The sequence below is a fragment of the Myxocyprinus asiaticus genome, chromosome 45 (assembly GCF_019703515.2).
Source record: "Myxocyprinus asiaticus isolate MX2 ecotype Aquarium Trade chromosome 45, UBuf_Myxa_2, whole genome shotgun sequence".
In the NCBI taxonomy this organism is placed as follows: Eukaryota; Metazoa; Chordata; class Actinopteri; order Cypriniformes; family Catostomidae; genus Myxocyprinus; species Myxocyprinus asiaticus.
The window spans coordinates 30,126,856-30,142,807 of record NC_059388.1 but is presented as its reverse complement, the minus strand read 5'-3'; the positions used below and the strand labels follow the sequence as shown (position 1 = coordinate 30,142,807).

Sequence of the window (15,952 nt, the reverse complement as noted above, 5' to 3'; positions counted from 1 at the left end):
TTTTCTAGCACTTTATTAGGAACTCAATGGCCCTAATAAATTGCCCGAAGTGGTCTTGTGCTGTTGTAGCCCTCCGCCTCAAGGTTCAATGTGTTGTGCATTCAGAGATGCTATTCCGGTCACTACAATTGTACAGAGTGATTCCTTGAGTTACCGTAGACTTTCTGTCAGCTCGAACCAGTCTGGCCATTCTCCAGTGAGCTCTCTCATCAACAATCGTTTCTGTCCACAGAACTGGCACGCGATTGGCTGATTAGATAAACGCATGAAGTAAGTGTACAGGTGTTCCTAATAAAGTGCTAAGTGAGTGTATATACAAACATGTTAAATGTGAGTTCTGTTGTTTTGAATTGCAAAAACAGAAGTGCAAAAATGTTTTAGAAGTACAAAAGAACCTTTTTTTCACATCAATCATCATGCTATGAAATGTAGTTAATTTTCAAAAACATTTTTTTTTATCTTAAATCAGTATCGGTCAAAAACGTTCATATCGGTGCGTCCCTAATAATTATATATAACAATATAAAAATAAAAATATACAAAAATTGGTAATATACTAAAATTAATATATGAATAATAATAACAATACTAATAATAATAATAATAATAATAATAACTATTATTATTTAGAACTAGGCCTATTTTACTATAATAAACTTGACTCTGTCTCACAAAAATACTTCATTATTATTATGATATTCAATGGGGTTCCAAAAAATAAGTGAGTGTAGTTGTAGTTTTAGCACACCCTGTTCATTCACAAAAATGTTTTAGTTAAAATATACATATGTAAATATTGATTTTTATTGTTGTATTGATGCTTATAAATGAAAATGATTAAATATAATTCTTCCTTATGTCCATTTAGTGAAAAACTGAAAAAGATGCCTTGATTAATTAGGGGTCAAGCCCTGAAAGGGCGAAGCCCCCTATTGTGTTTGTTAGTGTTCTTCTTCTTCTTATTATTCTGCCATGGAAGTCTATGGCAGCCCATAGAACTGTTCGCGGGAAAGTTATGAAATTTTGCACACAGATAGAGGACAGTGTAAACTGATAACACTGTCTAGCTCAAACCCTTTAGCGCCACCAACAGGTCAAATTTTCACTCATGTTTACGCTAATAACTTTTGAACCATAAGGATTTCTGTCCAACTAAATTTTCCGCCATATTGAATTTTCAGAAAAACCTACTTTTTCGAACTCGTCCTAGGTCGTTCATCCGATTTTCACCAAATTTTGCACAGATGCTCAGTAGACAGTGCTTACTAAAAGTTATGGAATTCAAGTTGACAGACCAAACCTTTTTTGAATGGCGCTTTAACAAATTTGATGAAGAACACGCAAAATTGGACTTGAGGTTGTATCTCCGCAACGCTTTTACGGATTTTGACAAAAGTTGGTACATGTCATGGTCATCAAGCCCTGAGGTGACATGCAGCATTTCGGCGCAGTGCCCCCTACTGGTCGATTAACTCTATAAGCCAAAAAATGAAATTATATAACTTTGTGAGCTTATTACCTTTGATGGTATTGGTCTATTTTCACCAGATTGGTCCCGCTATGACCGTGAGGACTTGCCGAGCGCAACAATACCTGAGAACACACAGAAAAAGTTGCGGGGCTTGGCCACTTGGTGGCGCTATAACAGGAAACAACGTGAAAGCGGCTCTAACTACAGATCCATTGGTCCGATTGACTTGAAAATCTGCATGCAGTGTCTTCGTCAGACTTGCCATCATTGACCATGAGCACAGTCACGTATCTTGAGACACATAGCCACCACTGGCCAATCAACAGTGAATTTCATTGCGAGCATGCCAAACAGGTCTCAAGGCTGTATCTTGGCAACAGTTTGGCCTATAAAAACGAAACTTGTTACATGCCATCATACCCTGATGGTACCTGAGCAGTTTCGGAACAGTGCCACCTACTGGACAAGAATTCTGAAAAATAGCTATTTTTAGATATTTTTAAAATAGATGTTTTTTTAAATTACTGAAAGCGTGCTTTTTCTAACTCCTACAGCGTTCATCGGATACTAACTTTAAACATGTCATGATGCTTCTTTGGCTGCTCATGCTGCCAATAATGGGCTTGACCCCGGCATTGCTGCTTGCAGCTATATTTTTAACTACATTTTTATTTTATGCATTATACATTTTTAATCTACTTACAGTGTCTGTTTGGTTGAAATGAAGTACTGAAATATTTGTAGAATTACAGCAATGAGATTGAATGGTAAAATGTGCTTAATTGTCATGAAATTAAAGTCGCAATGCATACAATTCAAAAACATGCTTCTTTCTCGCTAAGCAAAACGCAATTTCCTCTTTATCTTTTGATTTTTTTGGGGGGGGGGGGGGGGGATGTTCTTGAGAGGTTTCATGAGATGCACACCTATAAACGTATCCCATCATGATGTAGTCTTCAGGCCTCAAACGTTTTGCAGTTCATTATTCACAGTCTCTCTCTAACGCTGACAGAAGAGGTGTTTCTGCTCTGTCTAGTCATTAATAGGGAGAGTGTGAGAGAGGAATGAAGTGTTTTTGCTGTTAGCTCTGTTCTTGTCATTGTAAAGGCAGATACAGGTCTGTGTGAGCACTAATGGCTCATTATATAATTATAATGTGTGTGTGTGTGTGTGTGTGTGTGTGTGTGTGTGCGTGCTTACCAGAGCTCTCTCAGGATCACCCTGAGATTCAGCACAAGGCTCCATATTTCTCCAGAAGCCGCTGGTCAGCGATGTTTAGAGTTCTGCATGTCTGTAGAGACACAAACACACACATTTAACATCTTATACATTAACAATCAGAGTTTATGGACAAATTCCAGCTATTCTGAGATGAAGATCGCTCATGACTGCTGATAAGGCAATAAACATGTAGCCAAATGTTATACAATCATAATGAATAATTGTAATGTTATCCAGTTCCGATGGGGACACACACACACAAAAAACAGGAAGTTCTGCAGCAATTTATCACTTCCTCTTGGAACAAAGCAATTTGAGATGTCTTACGTGTACACTGCTGTTTGATCTGAAAATATTACACATGAAATGCATAAACAGAGGAATTTTTTTTTACCTTTCTAAATGTATAATTTATGTTCTGTGAACCTTAAAAGACATAATTCATATTTGTCTCTTTTGTGGCTACTAAATAAACATCAGTAAGATTTAAAAACCTCATTCAAGCAAAGGTTTATTCATTGGCATTGTCAAGGCAACACTAATTGACATGCAATCATTAGCAACAGCTGCTAGGGACAAAAAGAAAAGAAAAACAATCACACACTCTTTAATTTAGCTCTTTTTTCTGACTTTTTAGCTCGCTTGCCACAAATTGTCTTCTTTCACTCCAGATTTGAAGGCACTAACCTGGTGAACTTTGCCATCCAGTGATTAACTCACTGTACCAAACTGGTACTTTGTAAACATGACTTTGTTTCCAGGTGGAATGATACAAATCCGTGCACCCTGACTTCCGGAAGTTGCGTAAGCTACATTATATATAGCAGTGTTTGTGATATATATACTCCACTAAATTGAGCAAACCAGACTTCCTCTATTCGCTCACATTTTTGCTACTTTTTCATTACGAATGCAAGTCTGCGAATTGGCTTTAGACAATTACCGAACATTTTCTTGACATTTACCATTACTTTCCTGCACATCTGGCATTCAGACAAAACATTGTGCTGTTCTGACACAGATGGCTCTTATTTGAAGCTCAAACAGCGACAGTGCTCGTCGTCACACAGATGCTTCAGATTATTTGCTTTTCTCCTCGCTTAAAACGGCCTCTGTATCTCTGCCATCTACCCGTCAGTCAAACGGCGCACACTTGCCCAGAAACAGTGTAACCATCCTCAGGTGCCACAGAGACCATAATTCAACACTTAGTCTGTCAACTGCTCCGACCAAAGTTTCACTGACAGAAACTTCTCATCTTTAATTAGACAAGTAGGTCATGAAGTAAAAAAAAAAAAAACTATAGAGAGAGAAAGTAGACACGGGCAAACAGGCCTTATGGGCTGTGAAACTGTAAAGGTAGAGCATGACATAACTTGATTTATATCCTTTAACTGTTCAGTTCTCCACTTACCTTTATAATTGTGTCTATAGTGCATTTTCTCTATCCATCCATCTATCTAAATAACTACTGACCTATCCATCCATCCATTCATTCATCCATCCATCTGTCTGTCTTTCCATCCATTCATCCATCAATCTATCTTTACATCCATCCATCTATCTATGTTTCATCCATCCATCCATCCATCCAACTACTGACCCATCCATCCATTCGTCCATCTATCCAACCATCCATCCATCAAACTACTGACCCATCTATCCATCCATCCATCAATCTAAATAACTTCTGACCTATCATCCATCAATTCATCCATCCATCTATCTATCTTTCCATCCATCCATCCAACTACTGACCCATCCATCCATCCATTTGTCCATCCATCCATCCATCAAACTACTGACCCATCTATCTATCCATCATCCATCCATCAATCTAAATAACTTCTGACCTATCATCCATCAATTCATCCATCCATCTATCTATCTTTCCATCCATCCAACTACTGACCCATCCATCCATCCATTTGTCCATCCATCCATCCATCAAACTACTGACCCATCTATCTATCCATCCATCCATCCATCCATCAATCTAAATAACTTCTGACCTATCATCCATCAGTTCATCCATCCATCTATCTATCTTTCCATTCAACTATCCATCCATCCAATATTTCCATCTATCTATTTAAATAATTACTGACCCATCCATCCATCCATCTATCCATCCATCCTTCCATTCAAACATCCATCTATCTATCTTTCCATCCATCCATCCATCCAACCATCATCTATCTTTCCATTCATCCATATATTGACCCATCCGTCTGTCTATCTATCCATCTATCTATCCATCCATCCACCCATCTATAACTAACTACTGACCCATCCATCTGTCTGTCTGTCTAACTACTGACCTATCCATTCATCCACCCATCCATCCGTCCATCTGTCTATCTATCCATCTATCATCTATTTATCTAAATAACTACTGACCCATCCATCCATCCATCCATCCATCTGATTAATTACTGACCCATCCATCCATCCATCCATCCATCTAAATAACTACTGACCCATCCATTTATCTAAATAACTACTGACCCATCCATCCATCCATCCATCAAAATATCTACTGACCAATCAATCATTCAATCAATCCATCCATCCATCCATTCATCCATCTAAATAACTACTAACCAATCAATCCATCCATCCATCCATCACTGTTTGTCTCTCTCTCTATCTAAATAACTACTGACCTTTCCATCCATCCATGATGGTTTGTTTTATTGTCAACTCAATTCAGAGCAGGGTGTTAAATTGTTGAAGTGACACTGCTGCTGACTGACTAGTCAACACAATGTGTGTGACTGTAACAAATGTTCGAGTTGGGCAGATAACGGAAGAAGCGGGAACTGTTTCCACAGGTCACGTGAGTCCGTTTTATTCACAAATAACCAGCAATCACTGTACAGCTTCACTCAAAACACAAGATGGCTTTTCAGCGTCACTCAAATAAACAGTCCGCTTTTCAGCTTCACACTACACAAGGCTCTCTCTCTCTCTCTCTCTCTCTCTCTCTCTCAAGGACAGACACGAAGACTCTGGTCTGTCTGTCTCCTGAGAGAGAGAGAGAGAGAGAAAGAGAGAGAGCCTCGTGTGGTGTGAAGCTGAAAAGCGGACTTCCACCTGCACGCCACACCGGCCTCGCGTTCCATTTCTTTTTACAATTCGAAAGTCGCGTGAACAAATGATACTGCTACCGCTGTTGCTAACTAGCGGGTTGATGTCCCGTGTCGCAAATCCAGTGACGATTCTCTCTGACCAATCAGTGATCTGCAGGGTTTTGACATCACATTTAGTATCAGCTCGGCTCGCTTGGAACCTCGACCGAAGTGGTACTAAAAAAGTACCAGGTACCAGGTACTATCCACAGTGGAAAACACCCAAAAAGCAAGCAGAGTCGAGTCAAGCTGTACCGTGCAGTGGAAAAGCCCCATTACAGGGACCTTGTCACATTAGTACATACACACTAGTCTACCAGTGGGGGGGGGAGGGACTGTCTAGAAAGTGACCTGCACACTTTGCACTGAGACAACTAATTTCTAACTCTTTGTGTGTGTGTGTGTGTGTGTGTGTGTGTGTGTGTGTGTGTATACACATTAATAAAGCCTCTTGAATATGTAACATAAAACATATTATTCTCAGTCTCTGGATTAAACATATCAGCCTGAAATAATGGTGCGTACACAAACGCTGCGTACCAAAGGCTATTTGGAAACAGTTCCAGGCAACATCAAAGGAAATATCAATGTGTTCAGTGAAGCGCAAAGCGGGTGCAGGTGAATGCTGGTCTGAGAACAGTGCTTGAAGCTGCAGGCAGTCCAGCAAACAGGAGCAACGAGCAATATTTAGCTCAAGAAATGGCCCTCTGTTTCTTTTCAACATCTAGTCTGACCATATAACATGCTAGAGTCTTTCAATCACTGAAGACTGTAACCTTCCCTGATTTAGTTCTGGGTGATATAGCGGAAAAATAAGATCTCGAAATATATCTGATCTGAAATGGTACTTTTTCAATCAGAAGAACCACTATTTTAGCCAAACAGCCATTGTTGCTAATTTAAACTGTTTGATGCAAAAAGTAAAATGAAAACTTTTCCACTAAATTAACACAAAATATGATTATGAATAATTTCATGCTTAGCAGCCAATAATTCACCACACAAAACCCAATGTGGTTGTTACAAACCATGCTTATGCATATTTAATGTAGTCTGGATCATATTAACTTTTACCTTGTGTAGGTTTCCTAACCCTTTAAGCATTAAGAATAAAATAATTATCAAAATATTAATAACAACAGTCTTGACCAACAAAAAAATAGGTACCGTTTGAAAGCTTAGAAGCTGTACTTTACAATGCATGTTGGTTTTATGACCAAAACTGAACAAGTGCTTGGAAATTTGCAGAAAAATCAGAAGTTGTCCATTTGAATAATTTATTAAAATTTCGCACTGTACATATTATTGTAATCGGTAAAAACATCAAACTGATCAAATAGCCATGTGTCATAAGTCATTGGAAAGCGCTCAAGGAGTAGAATACGACCAGCCTATTTCTTTTAATCACAGACAAAAACAAAGCGAGTAATAGCTAAGTATATGTCTTTGACATGCATGTTACATGTAAACAGTTGTTTCTTAAATGCAGCGTTTCTGCGTATAACTTCACGAAAACTAAACAGTACTTAAAATTTCACATACTATTACTTAGACGAGGTGATTATCTTTAAAACGAGCCCAAACACAGGGGGGACTTGGTAGCTCAGTGAGTATTGACACTGACTACCACCCCTGGAGTCGCGAGTTCGAATCCAGGGCGTGCTGAGTGACTCCAGCCAACCAAAAGCAACCAAATTGGCCCAGCTGCTAGGGAGGGTAGAGGCATATGGGGTAACCTCCTCGTGGTCGCTATAATTTGGTTCTCGCTCTCGGTGGGGCGTGTGGTGAGTTGTGCGTGGATGCCGCGGAGAATAGCGAAGCCTCCACACACGCTATGTCTCCGCGGTAACGCGCTCAACAAGCCACGCGATAAGGTGCGCGGATTGACGGTCTCAGATGCAGAGGCAACTACGCCACCACGAGGACTTAGAGCACATTAGGAATTGGGCATTACAAATTGGGGAGAAAAAAACGAGCACATAATGTGATATCTGGCTAAAAACACATTAGCTTTCCTGGATCAGATGACTGATGATCATCGGAAATGATGTAGTACATTTTCCAGAGTCATGGAACGCTAAAAAAATTTGTATGCGGATTAAGATCGCTGCAACCAGAGGTGGAAGTCATCCAAATATGGGCAGAGAGGATCGTTCACTCAGATTACATATGGCCACCAGGAAATGGCACCAAGTAATTAGTGTTTTGGAATAAAACAAAAGCAGGTTTTCGGAGCTACCTTATTTACACCCTGAGATATATAAAAAGTACATTTTTGGCTCAATTGTTTTTTTTGTGATTTTTCAGCCGTTTCTTAGGCTGAGAGTCTCAGAATTGATCATAATCTACATAATTAAAAAATGTGAAAAGCTTTCTTTAAAATTATACCAAACAACTGACCCTCCTTGTTTTTTGTCAAGTTATAAGCCTTTAATTTTGGGTATGCCACTGAAACAGGAAATCTTACAGGGTTAATGGTTTTTAAGGAAGAGGTCACATCACGTAACCTGTCCATGTTGACATTTGTCTCATTTGGCTAGTTTTGGGTCGCTCAAATACTTAACCATCTCATGGAGTTTCCTCCTTGCCATACTCGCCTTTGCCTTTCTCACTGGCTGTTTTTGAAACATTGTGTATTGTGAAAAGCCGTATACAAATAAAATGTACTTAAAGATTGGGGAATAGAAATAGAGAAAAAAAAGGAACATCTGTATATAGAAGTAAACCATGATGGCCAAAATATACCGGAACATTGTGAAAAAAAAAACCACTCTTTCACAATGATTCCTTAATTAGCTTTTAAATTTCCCACTGAATTCAGAAAAGCAACTTTATAAAACCCAACGGAGGAGTTCAACACTCCCCTTTCACACAGTGATGCTCAATCTGTGAGAACATACAAGCTCAAGTATATCTACTAACAGATGCAGATCACTGTTTCCACAGCTCCCAAGCTGTGGTTTTCCAAGCTAAGTTTTTAAAACTATAAAGGAAAAAAGCCATTCAGGTAGGCAGCCTAATTCAACCTGCATGACCCACTTTCTCCAATGCTGGAGGGCGTACTCTTCAACAGACTCTCCAGAGACGGGAGAGTGATGGGCCTGGCTGTAGTTTTAAAATTAGTAGAAGGGATGGAGTTAGGTTTAGCTGAGAGTTAAAGAGTTAGCACTTGATTTCAGACTACCAAAGTAACTCCTGGCCTATTAATGTACTCACTAATAATGTCACTGGCCCAGTTTACATGTGTTTTGTGCAATCCCATCACAAGTGGACAGACAAGACACATCATCGTTTACACCTGAACATAATAATCATCTTTTCAGACCACTTTTTAAAATGTTACAATAGGACGGTTATTGTCTTTTAAAGCGTTTTAGTGCCTCGGTTGATTGACAGGTGAGTAGGCGGTGCTTTTCTGCTGTTCGAACGCATTTGAATAAGTGTTTACACTACGAGCTCACTGTGGTCTAATGCATTTTTGACCATCTCCGGATGTGGATGAAGTGGACAAATCTCAAAATGTTTTGGACCCCGTTTACACCAGCGTTTGTCCCATCACCCCAAACGCATCTGAATGCTGTTCATGATGTAGTCCAAAATAGGGCTGCAACTAACGATTATTTTGATAATCGACTAATCTAACCATTATTAGAACGATTATTCGACTATTCTGGCGATTATTGCAATGATTAATCATTGGCTCTAAACCGACTATTCAGCTTGTGCCCCGACTTAAAAGGTTGTATTAAACGTGCTTACTAACAATAAAGAGGACAAAATCATCTTTTTTTTTGGGGGGGGGGGGATTTTTCCCCTTTTTCTCCCAATTTAGAATGCCCAATTCCCAATGCGCTCTAAGTTCTCGTGGTCGCATAGTGATTCGCCTCAGTCCGGGTGGCGGAGGACGAATCCCAGTTGCCTCCGTGTCTGAGACAGTCAACCCACACATCTTATCACGTGGCTTGTTGAGCGCGTTGCCACGGAGACATAGCGCATGTGGAGGCTTCACGCCATCCACCGCGGCAACCATGCTCAATTCACCATGCGCCCCACCGAGAACAAACCACATTATAGCGACCACGAGGAGGTTACCCCATGTGACTCTACCCTCCCTAGCAACCAGGCCAATCTGGTTGCTTAGGAGACCTGGCTGCAGTCACTCAGCACACCCTGGGATTCAAACTAGCGAACTAGCGAACTCCAGGGGTGGTAGCCAGCGTATTTTACCACTGAGCTACCCAGGCCCCGACAAAATCATCTTTTAAAAATATCTCTAAATGACATTCACTTAAAGGGAAAAAATACTCTTTATGTTTAATTCAGTTAAAATTTCACTACAAAAAAAAATCCTATTGTTATCAAGTGTATTTGTCTTTTTTTACATTTAAAATTGTCTAAAAATCCTTAAAACAAGATACATTTACTTGAGAAGTAACATAAGATATTTAGATTTGCTTTAAGAGAATGTGTCTTAAATATCAGTGTATTTTGTATATAAGTTTATTTTTTCACTTGGTTATACTTCTGCGAGTGCAGTAAAGACAAAATGTACTTCTATTCAAGATCTACTCTCTAAAAGCGAGTCTAAATATCATATATGCTGCTTCTCAGGGCAATGCATCTTTTTTTTAAAGGATTTTTAGATATTTTAAAATATTTGTATTTTTAATATTATATTCAATATTCTGCAGTATAGCTGCTAAAGAAAATGTCCGTTGTTTTAAAGGAGTTTTAGATATTTATATTGGAAAACAAGCCAAAACAAAAACAAATCAAAAATGCATTTTGTTGCAGTGTATAATGGGGCGAAGACTACCTCTCTCACCTTTCTGTTCACTTCAATCCATCTTTAACTCACTAAAAAACAAACTCTCTCTTATTAATAAAGCTGCGTTTTGCCAATTTTCTTCAGGATGAGAAATGCACAGTGAAGGTCGCTAGATCGAATCCCAGGGTGTAATGAGTGACTCCAGCCAGGTCTCCTAAGCAACCAAATTGGCCCGGTTGCTAGGGAGGGTAGAGTCACATGGGGTAACCTCCTCGTGGTCGCTATAATGTGGTTCGTTCTCGGTGGGGCGCTTGGTGAGTTGGGCGCGGATGCCGCGGTGGATGGTGTGAAGCCTCCACATGCACTATGTTTCCGTGGCAACGCGTTCAACAAGCCACGTGATAAGATGCGCGGGTTGACGGTCTCAGACACGGAGGCAACTGGGATTCATCCTCCAACACCAGGACTGAGGCGAATCACTACACCACCACGAGGACTTAAAAAGCGATTTGGGAATTCCAAATTAGTTGAAAAAAAAAATGCACAGTGACATATATTATGATTCAATAAGTTGTCATCATGTTATAATCTAGCTGCATTAAGCGTGCGCACTCGAGGGATGAGCGTCCCCACGACAGAGTGTTCATCCGCCGGGTGCAGTTTCAATCTCTCCCCCTTAGATCGGGACACTTCGCGCAACTCATAGAAGAGGTGCTGACCGCACAGAGAAACGCCAGTTTCCTTATAATTTGAACTTTAATAAAGCGTTAAATAGAACTGCATTAAAGATGTAACGCCGGGGTGTTTCCTTTAAAGACGCTCGACACGCAAGTTTTGCTTAAGCTGAGCGTCAGCTCCGGCTCTGCTTATTCTACAACAAGAGTGCTTCTGTATTTACTTATTTTGTATTTCTGCATTATAATTCCCTCATACTTTACGATCTACATCACCTGAAGATGTGAAAGTTTAGAGTGCGTCTGGACTGTGAGATGTGTTTTCTTCCTCTCCTCAGTCAGGTGCGAACTGCAGTGCTGCTCTTGTGTGCAATCATTAGAGTTTCATATGATCTTATGTTACGTGAAGATCAAACGACTATTCAACAACGCAAATTTTTTTATTGTCGACGTTGTCGATAACATCGACTAATCGTTTCAGCCCTAGTCCAAAAACCCAACGTCAAGTTATGTGTAACAGCATTTTAGTCTATTTTAGTCCATTTCTATCTTTATACTGTGGAAGGCTTTGTTTGGAAAATTTTAATAAAGCATTATATTGTTACATATTGTATTGTTTTCTTTCCTAAGAAGGAAATAAATGCATTTTGACAAGTATATTTAGAGTCAAATTTCAGCACTTTCAAAAGTATGCGATTAAATCTGACAGCACTAGTAATAATGAATCGCCTTACAAGTCATGCGCTATCGTAAGAGTGTTAAGATGTCATAAGACAGCATTGTGTGAGGAACAGGATGAAAAGTAAGTGTTTATGAACTGATAATCTGCTGTTTTACTCGTTTCACTTGTGAAAGTGAATAAAAGTCGTTGTTGTTGTAGCGCCTCTAATGTTCAGAAAACTGATGTGATGCGTGCAACGAGGCACGTAAAAATCACTTTGTAAAATGTAGGTATAGTAACGTGTTTCTCTGAGACCAGGTTGTGGAACAAAATGGCGGATTCGGAATTATCTAAGCTCCTGAGGGAAAACTAGTCATGTGAGAGTATGGCATATTACAGAGGTTTAGATTCCTTTGGCCCTTTTCCCATAACCAAACTTAGAGAGTATATGTGTGGGTGTGTGTACCATCCATCTGCTTTTGCAATCTCAATGACATTCAGACAAATGTGTGTCATTCCCAACAGCTACACACACACACACAGTAAATGTGTGCCACTAACTATATTATTGCTCTAACTAAATCATATCAAGACGCTGTGATTCATTTGAGCGTTTGATTAGTAAAACACATTTTATTAAGCCTGCCAGTTCGAACACAATCTCTCCCTCTAGTTCTTCCCTTTATTGCGCTGTTTCGGTTTTATTACACACTTCTCAGAATGACTGTGAAAGTGTGTGTCTGGCCCAGGTGGCAGCAGTGGATAATGTAGTGTGTTCCAGTAAAAATAACTTATTTTTCACACTTTTCTACTCAGCCTGCCGGTGTGAGCTCAAGCGACTGTTGTCTACTCCACTGAGACACTGAACAAACCCTGAATGGATTCATACAATCACCACAGTGGATTACACATTAATTTAGAACAGAGTCTGACAATGCATAAACTCAAACTGGGACAAATTTGACACTTTTGATCAACTCTGCCATGGCTCAAACCTATAACATTTCAATTTGAGCCACTGCTTTCTAAATAAGCCAGAGCTGATGATATGTGGCTGCTGCAGCCTGTCAACACGCCACCATCACTCTCTCTAGCTCTCTTTCTCATTCTCTTACACTTTTCAGCACCAAGGATTAGACAGATTAGCAGGTCAACTCTGTGTTACAAGGCAAGAGTCTCTGCTCACATCCGAGCAGCTTTCCATGACGTAACCTCGTCAGATAGACACCCTGATTGTTTATCAAGAATCGTTCTTCAAAATCGACTGTATTCCCATCTGCTGAAGCATTTATAGGCACACTGAGCACACAAAACCATTAATCTGAGGGATAAACAAGTGTAGACTACATCTAATTCAATTTTGTAATGAACATCAACCACTAAATTACTTTAAGTTGCTTAATCTTTTAGACTTTCTAGTGTTTTTGTCCGAAGAGACAACTGACTGATGCTATTTGTCCAAACAAAGATCAAACCAGTTGATCACAAGAAAGCCACTGGTGGATCCCATTTATAGGCCAAAAGTAAAGAGTAGAAAAAAATACACAAATAATGAGAATCTTTTATTTCCTTATTTCGGTAACCGCGCACGGTTTGACTGACTGACAGGCAGCTTATGTGTGTGCGCTTTATCTGAGAGGGCTCGTGGAGTTGCAGATACGTATCTAAACGTTAGCGATGTCATAAAATATCTATATATCGATTACTGATCATCACGTTATTTTATTAATATATATTTTTGAAGGATTGGAAATATTAAAATTAGCCGACATTTCAATTAGAAGCCTAATTTGCGTGCTTTCCAATTCTCTCAATTGGTCTTCGTAATCAAACAGTGTGGCATAATAGTATTTATTTAAAGTACTCTTTGAGAGCTTTCCAACAGCATATGACACATGGCTATTTGATGAGTTTGATGTTTTAACTGATTGCAATAATATGTACAGTGCAATGTTTTTTACATAAACTATCAAAACGGAACAATTCTGATTTGTCTGCAAATTTCAAAGCACTTGTTCAGTTTTGGTCATTAAATATTATTTCATTACTTTTTTCAAATTCTGAATGTTTAATTGAATACTTGATACTGCTGTTAAATGAATAGTTCACCCAAAAATGAAAATTCTCTCATCATTTACTCATCCTCATGCCATCCCAGATGTGTTTGACTTTCTTTCTTCTGCTGAACACAAATGAAGATTTTTAGAAGAATATCTCAGCTCTGTAGGTCCATACATTGCACGTGAATGGTAGCCAGAATTTTGAAGCTCAAAAAAGCACTCCAGACTCCAGTGGTTTAATCCATGTCTTCAGAAGCGATATGATAGGTGTGGGTGAGAAACAGATCATTTTTTAAGTCCTTTTTTACTATAAATGTTTCTTACCCACACCTATCATATCACTTTTAAAGATATGTACAGTATTTAACCACTGAAGTCTTATGGATTCCTTTTATACAGCTTTTTATGTGCTTTTTGGACTTTCAGATTTCTGGTCACCATTTACTTGCATTGTATGGACCTACAGAGCTGAGATATTCTTTTAAAAATCTTCATCTGTGTCATACACATCTGGGATGGCATGAAAGAATTTTTATTTTTTGGGTGAACTATTCCTTTAACAACGAAAAGCACCATTTTTTTTATTTTGTATCTTTGTTGATTGTTTTTATTTATTTAACTGCTTGTAATTTGTTTCTTTGTTCCTATTTTATTATCAACGGAAATGCGTAGTACAGTCACTAGAAATGTGTACGTATGTGGCTGGCATGAGAGAGTCAAAATAAAAGAGCATCTTAAAAAAATATACATGGATCGATCACTGGTTATTTGATTGATACATTGATTCAGATTGATGGATCGTTACAACCCTAGTTAGTATTTTGTTGCGGCATCGAAATTGACATTTAAAATAGTCAAACTCCTTTTATATGTAGCAAAATGGACATTAATCGGAATCAAATGACTGTGAATCAGAGTCAAAATCAAAATTGAACCGAATGATTGCAAATTGGAATTGAATTGGTAAAACTGTATACATACTAGCCCTTGAGTTTGTTGTGTGCACAAACTGAAGTTGAATTTCTGAAGAAAATATGAGCTGTGCTTGCCCGGGCAAAACTCGATGGCATAATGCTTGGGTGTTGTGGGTGGATGTCAGGGCATTGTTATGCGGTTGCTAAGGTGTTCTGGTTGGCTGCTTGCTGACCAAAGCCAAAAGAGTCCACACCCTAGTCTCTACGATTTTCTAGTCTCTTGATGTGGCTCACGTCTATCCTTCAATATAAGTCAATGGGATTTTCACCTGTTTTATCTTCCGCCAGGTGAAAACTTAACTAAGCTGCTCAACATGCAGCACAAAAATACTTCAAATGTTCAAATTTGAATAGTAATAGTAATAGCGATTCTTGCTAAACAAAGAATGGAATGACAAAAGAGAGGAAAAACTACTAGAACAAGTGAACTAAATCTTTTAGCCCGAGGTGAGAAGAGGAACTTTAAACAGATTAAGAGCTTTAGAAAGTTTCAGACTATGTCAGTGTTTCATGTCAGTGTACCAACAGTTTAAAATCAGGTTCTTTGCATTAGATATGCAAATATGAGCATTCAAGTCAACTTCCATGTACACTGAAACACAGAAGCTCTCAGGGAAGTCAACACCTGACCGCAACGCTGACCTGTGCAACCAACAAACAAGTTTTCAAGTTAAGAAATAAACAAGATAATGCAAATCATTCTGATGCAGAGCCAGTGACGGCTTGTGACATCTCCATGTGACATTTTTATGAGCAGCAACAAAGGTCGACTTCATTTATTAACTGAGCCAGGAAAATTAATTATATAATAACGGCCGCACAAAAGTCAAACTACGTCATACATCCTGCGCTTCAGGCCACCAGCTGTAAATACTAATGGAGATTGCGTCCAGCACGACCCATCAGCGATCAGATTCACAACATTGTGTAGACAGTTAAAGATGTGTCTTTAAGTGGCTTGACTGTGTTTTCAATGAAAGAGGATTTAAAAC

General features: G+C 39.0%; 1 protein-coding gene across 4 annotated transcripts in view; it reads right to left on the bottom strand.

The window, feature by feature from the left end:
• The window catches only part of osbpl8 (oxysterol binding protein-like 8), a 105,303-nt gene that overhangs the window by 74,638 nt on the left and 14,713 nt on the right, over nucleotides 1-15,952 (bottom strand). For all 4 annotated transcript variants that reach the window (XM_051688189.1, XM_051688194.1, XM_051688188.1 and 1 more), the window contains one exon: nucleotides 2,672-2,762. In XM_051688189.1, coding sequence (XP_051544149.1) covers nucleotides 2,672-2,716 — 45 coding nt within the window. In that variant the 5' untranslated portion in view covers nucleotides 2,717-2,762. The remainder of the gene's footprint in view (nucleotides 1-2,671; nucleotides 2,763-15,952) is intronic.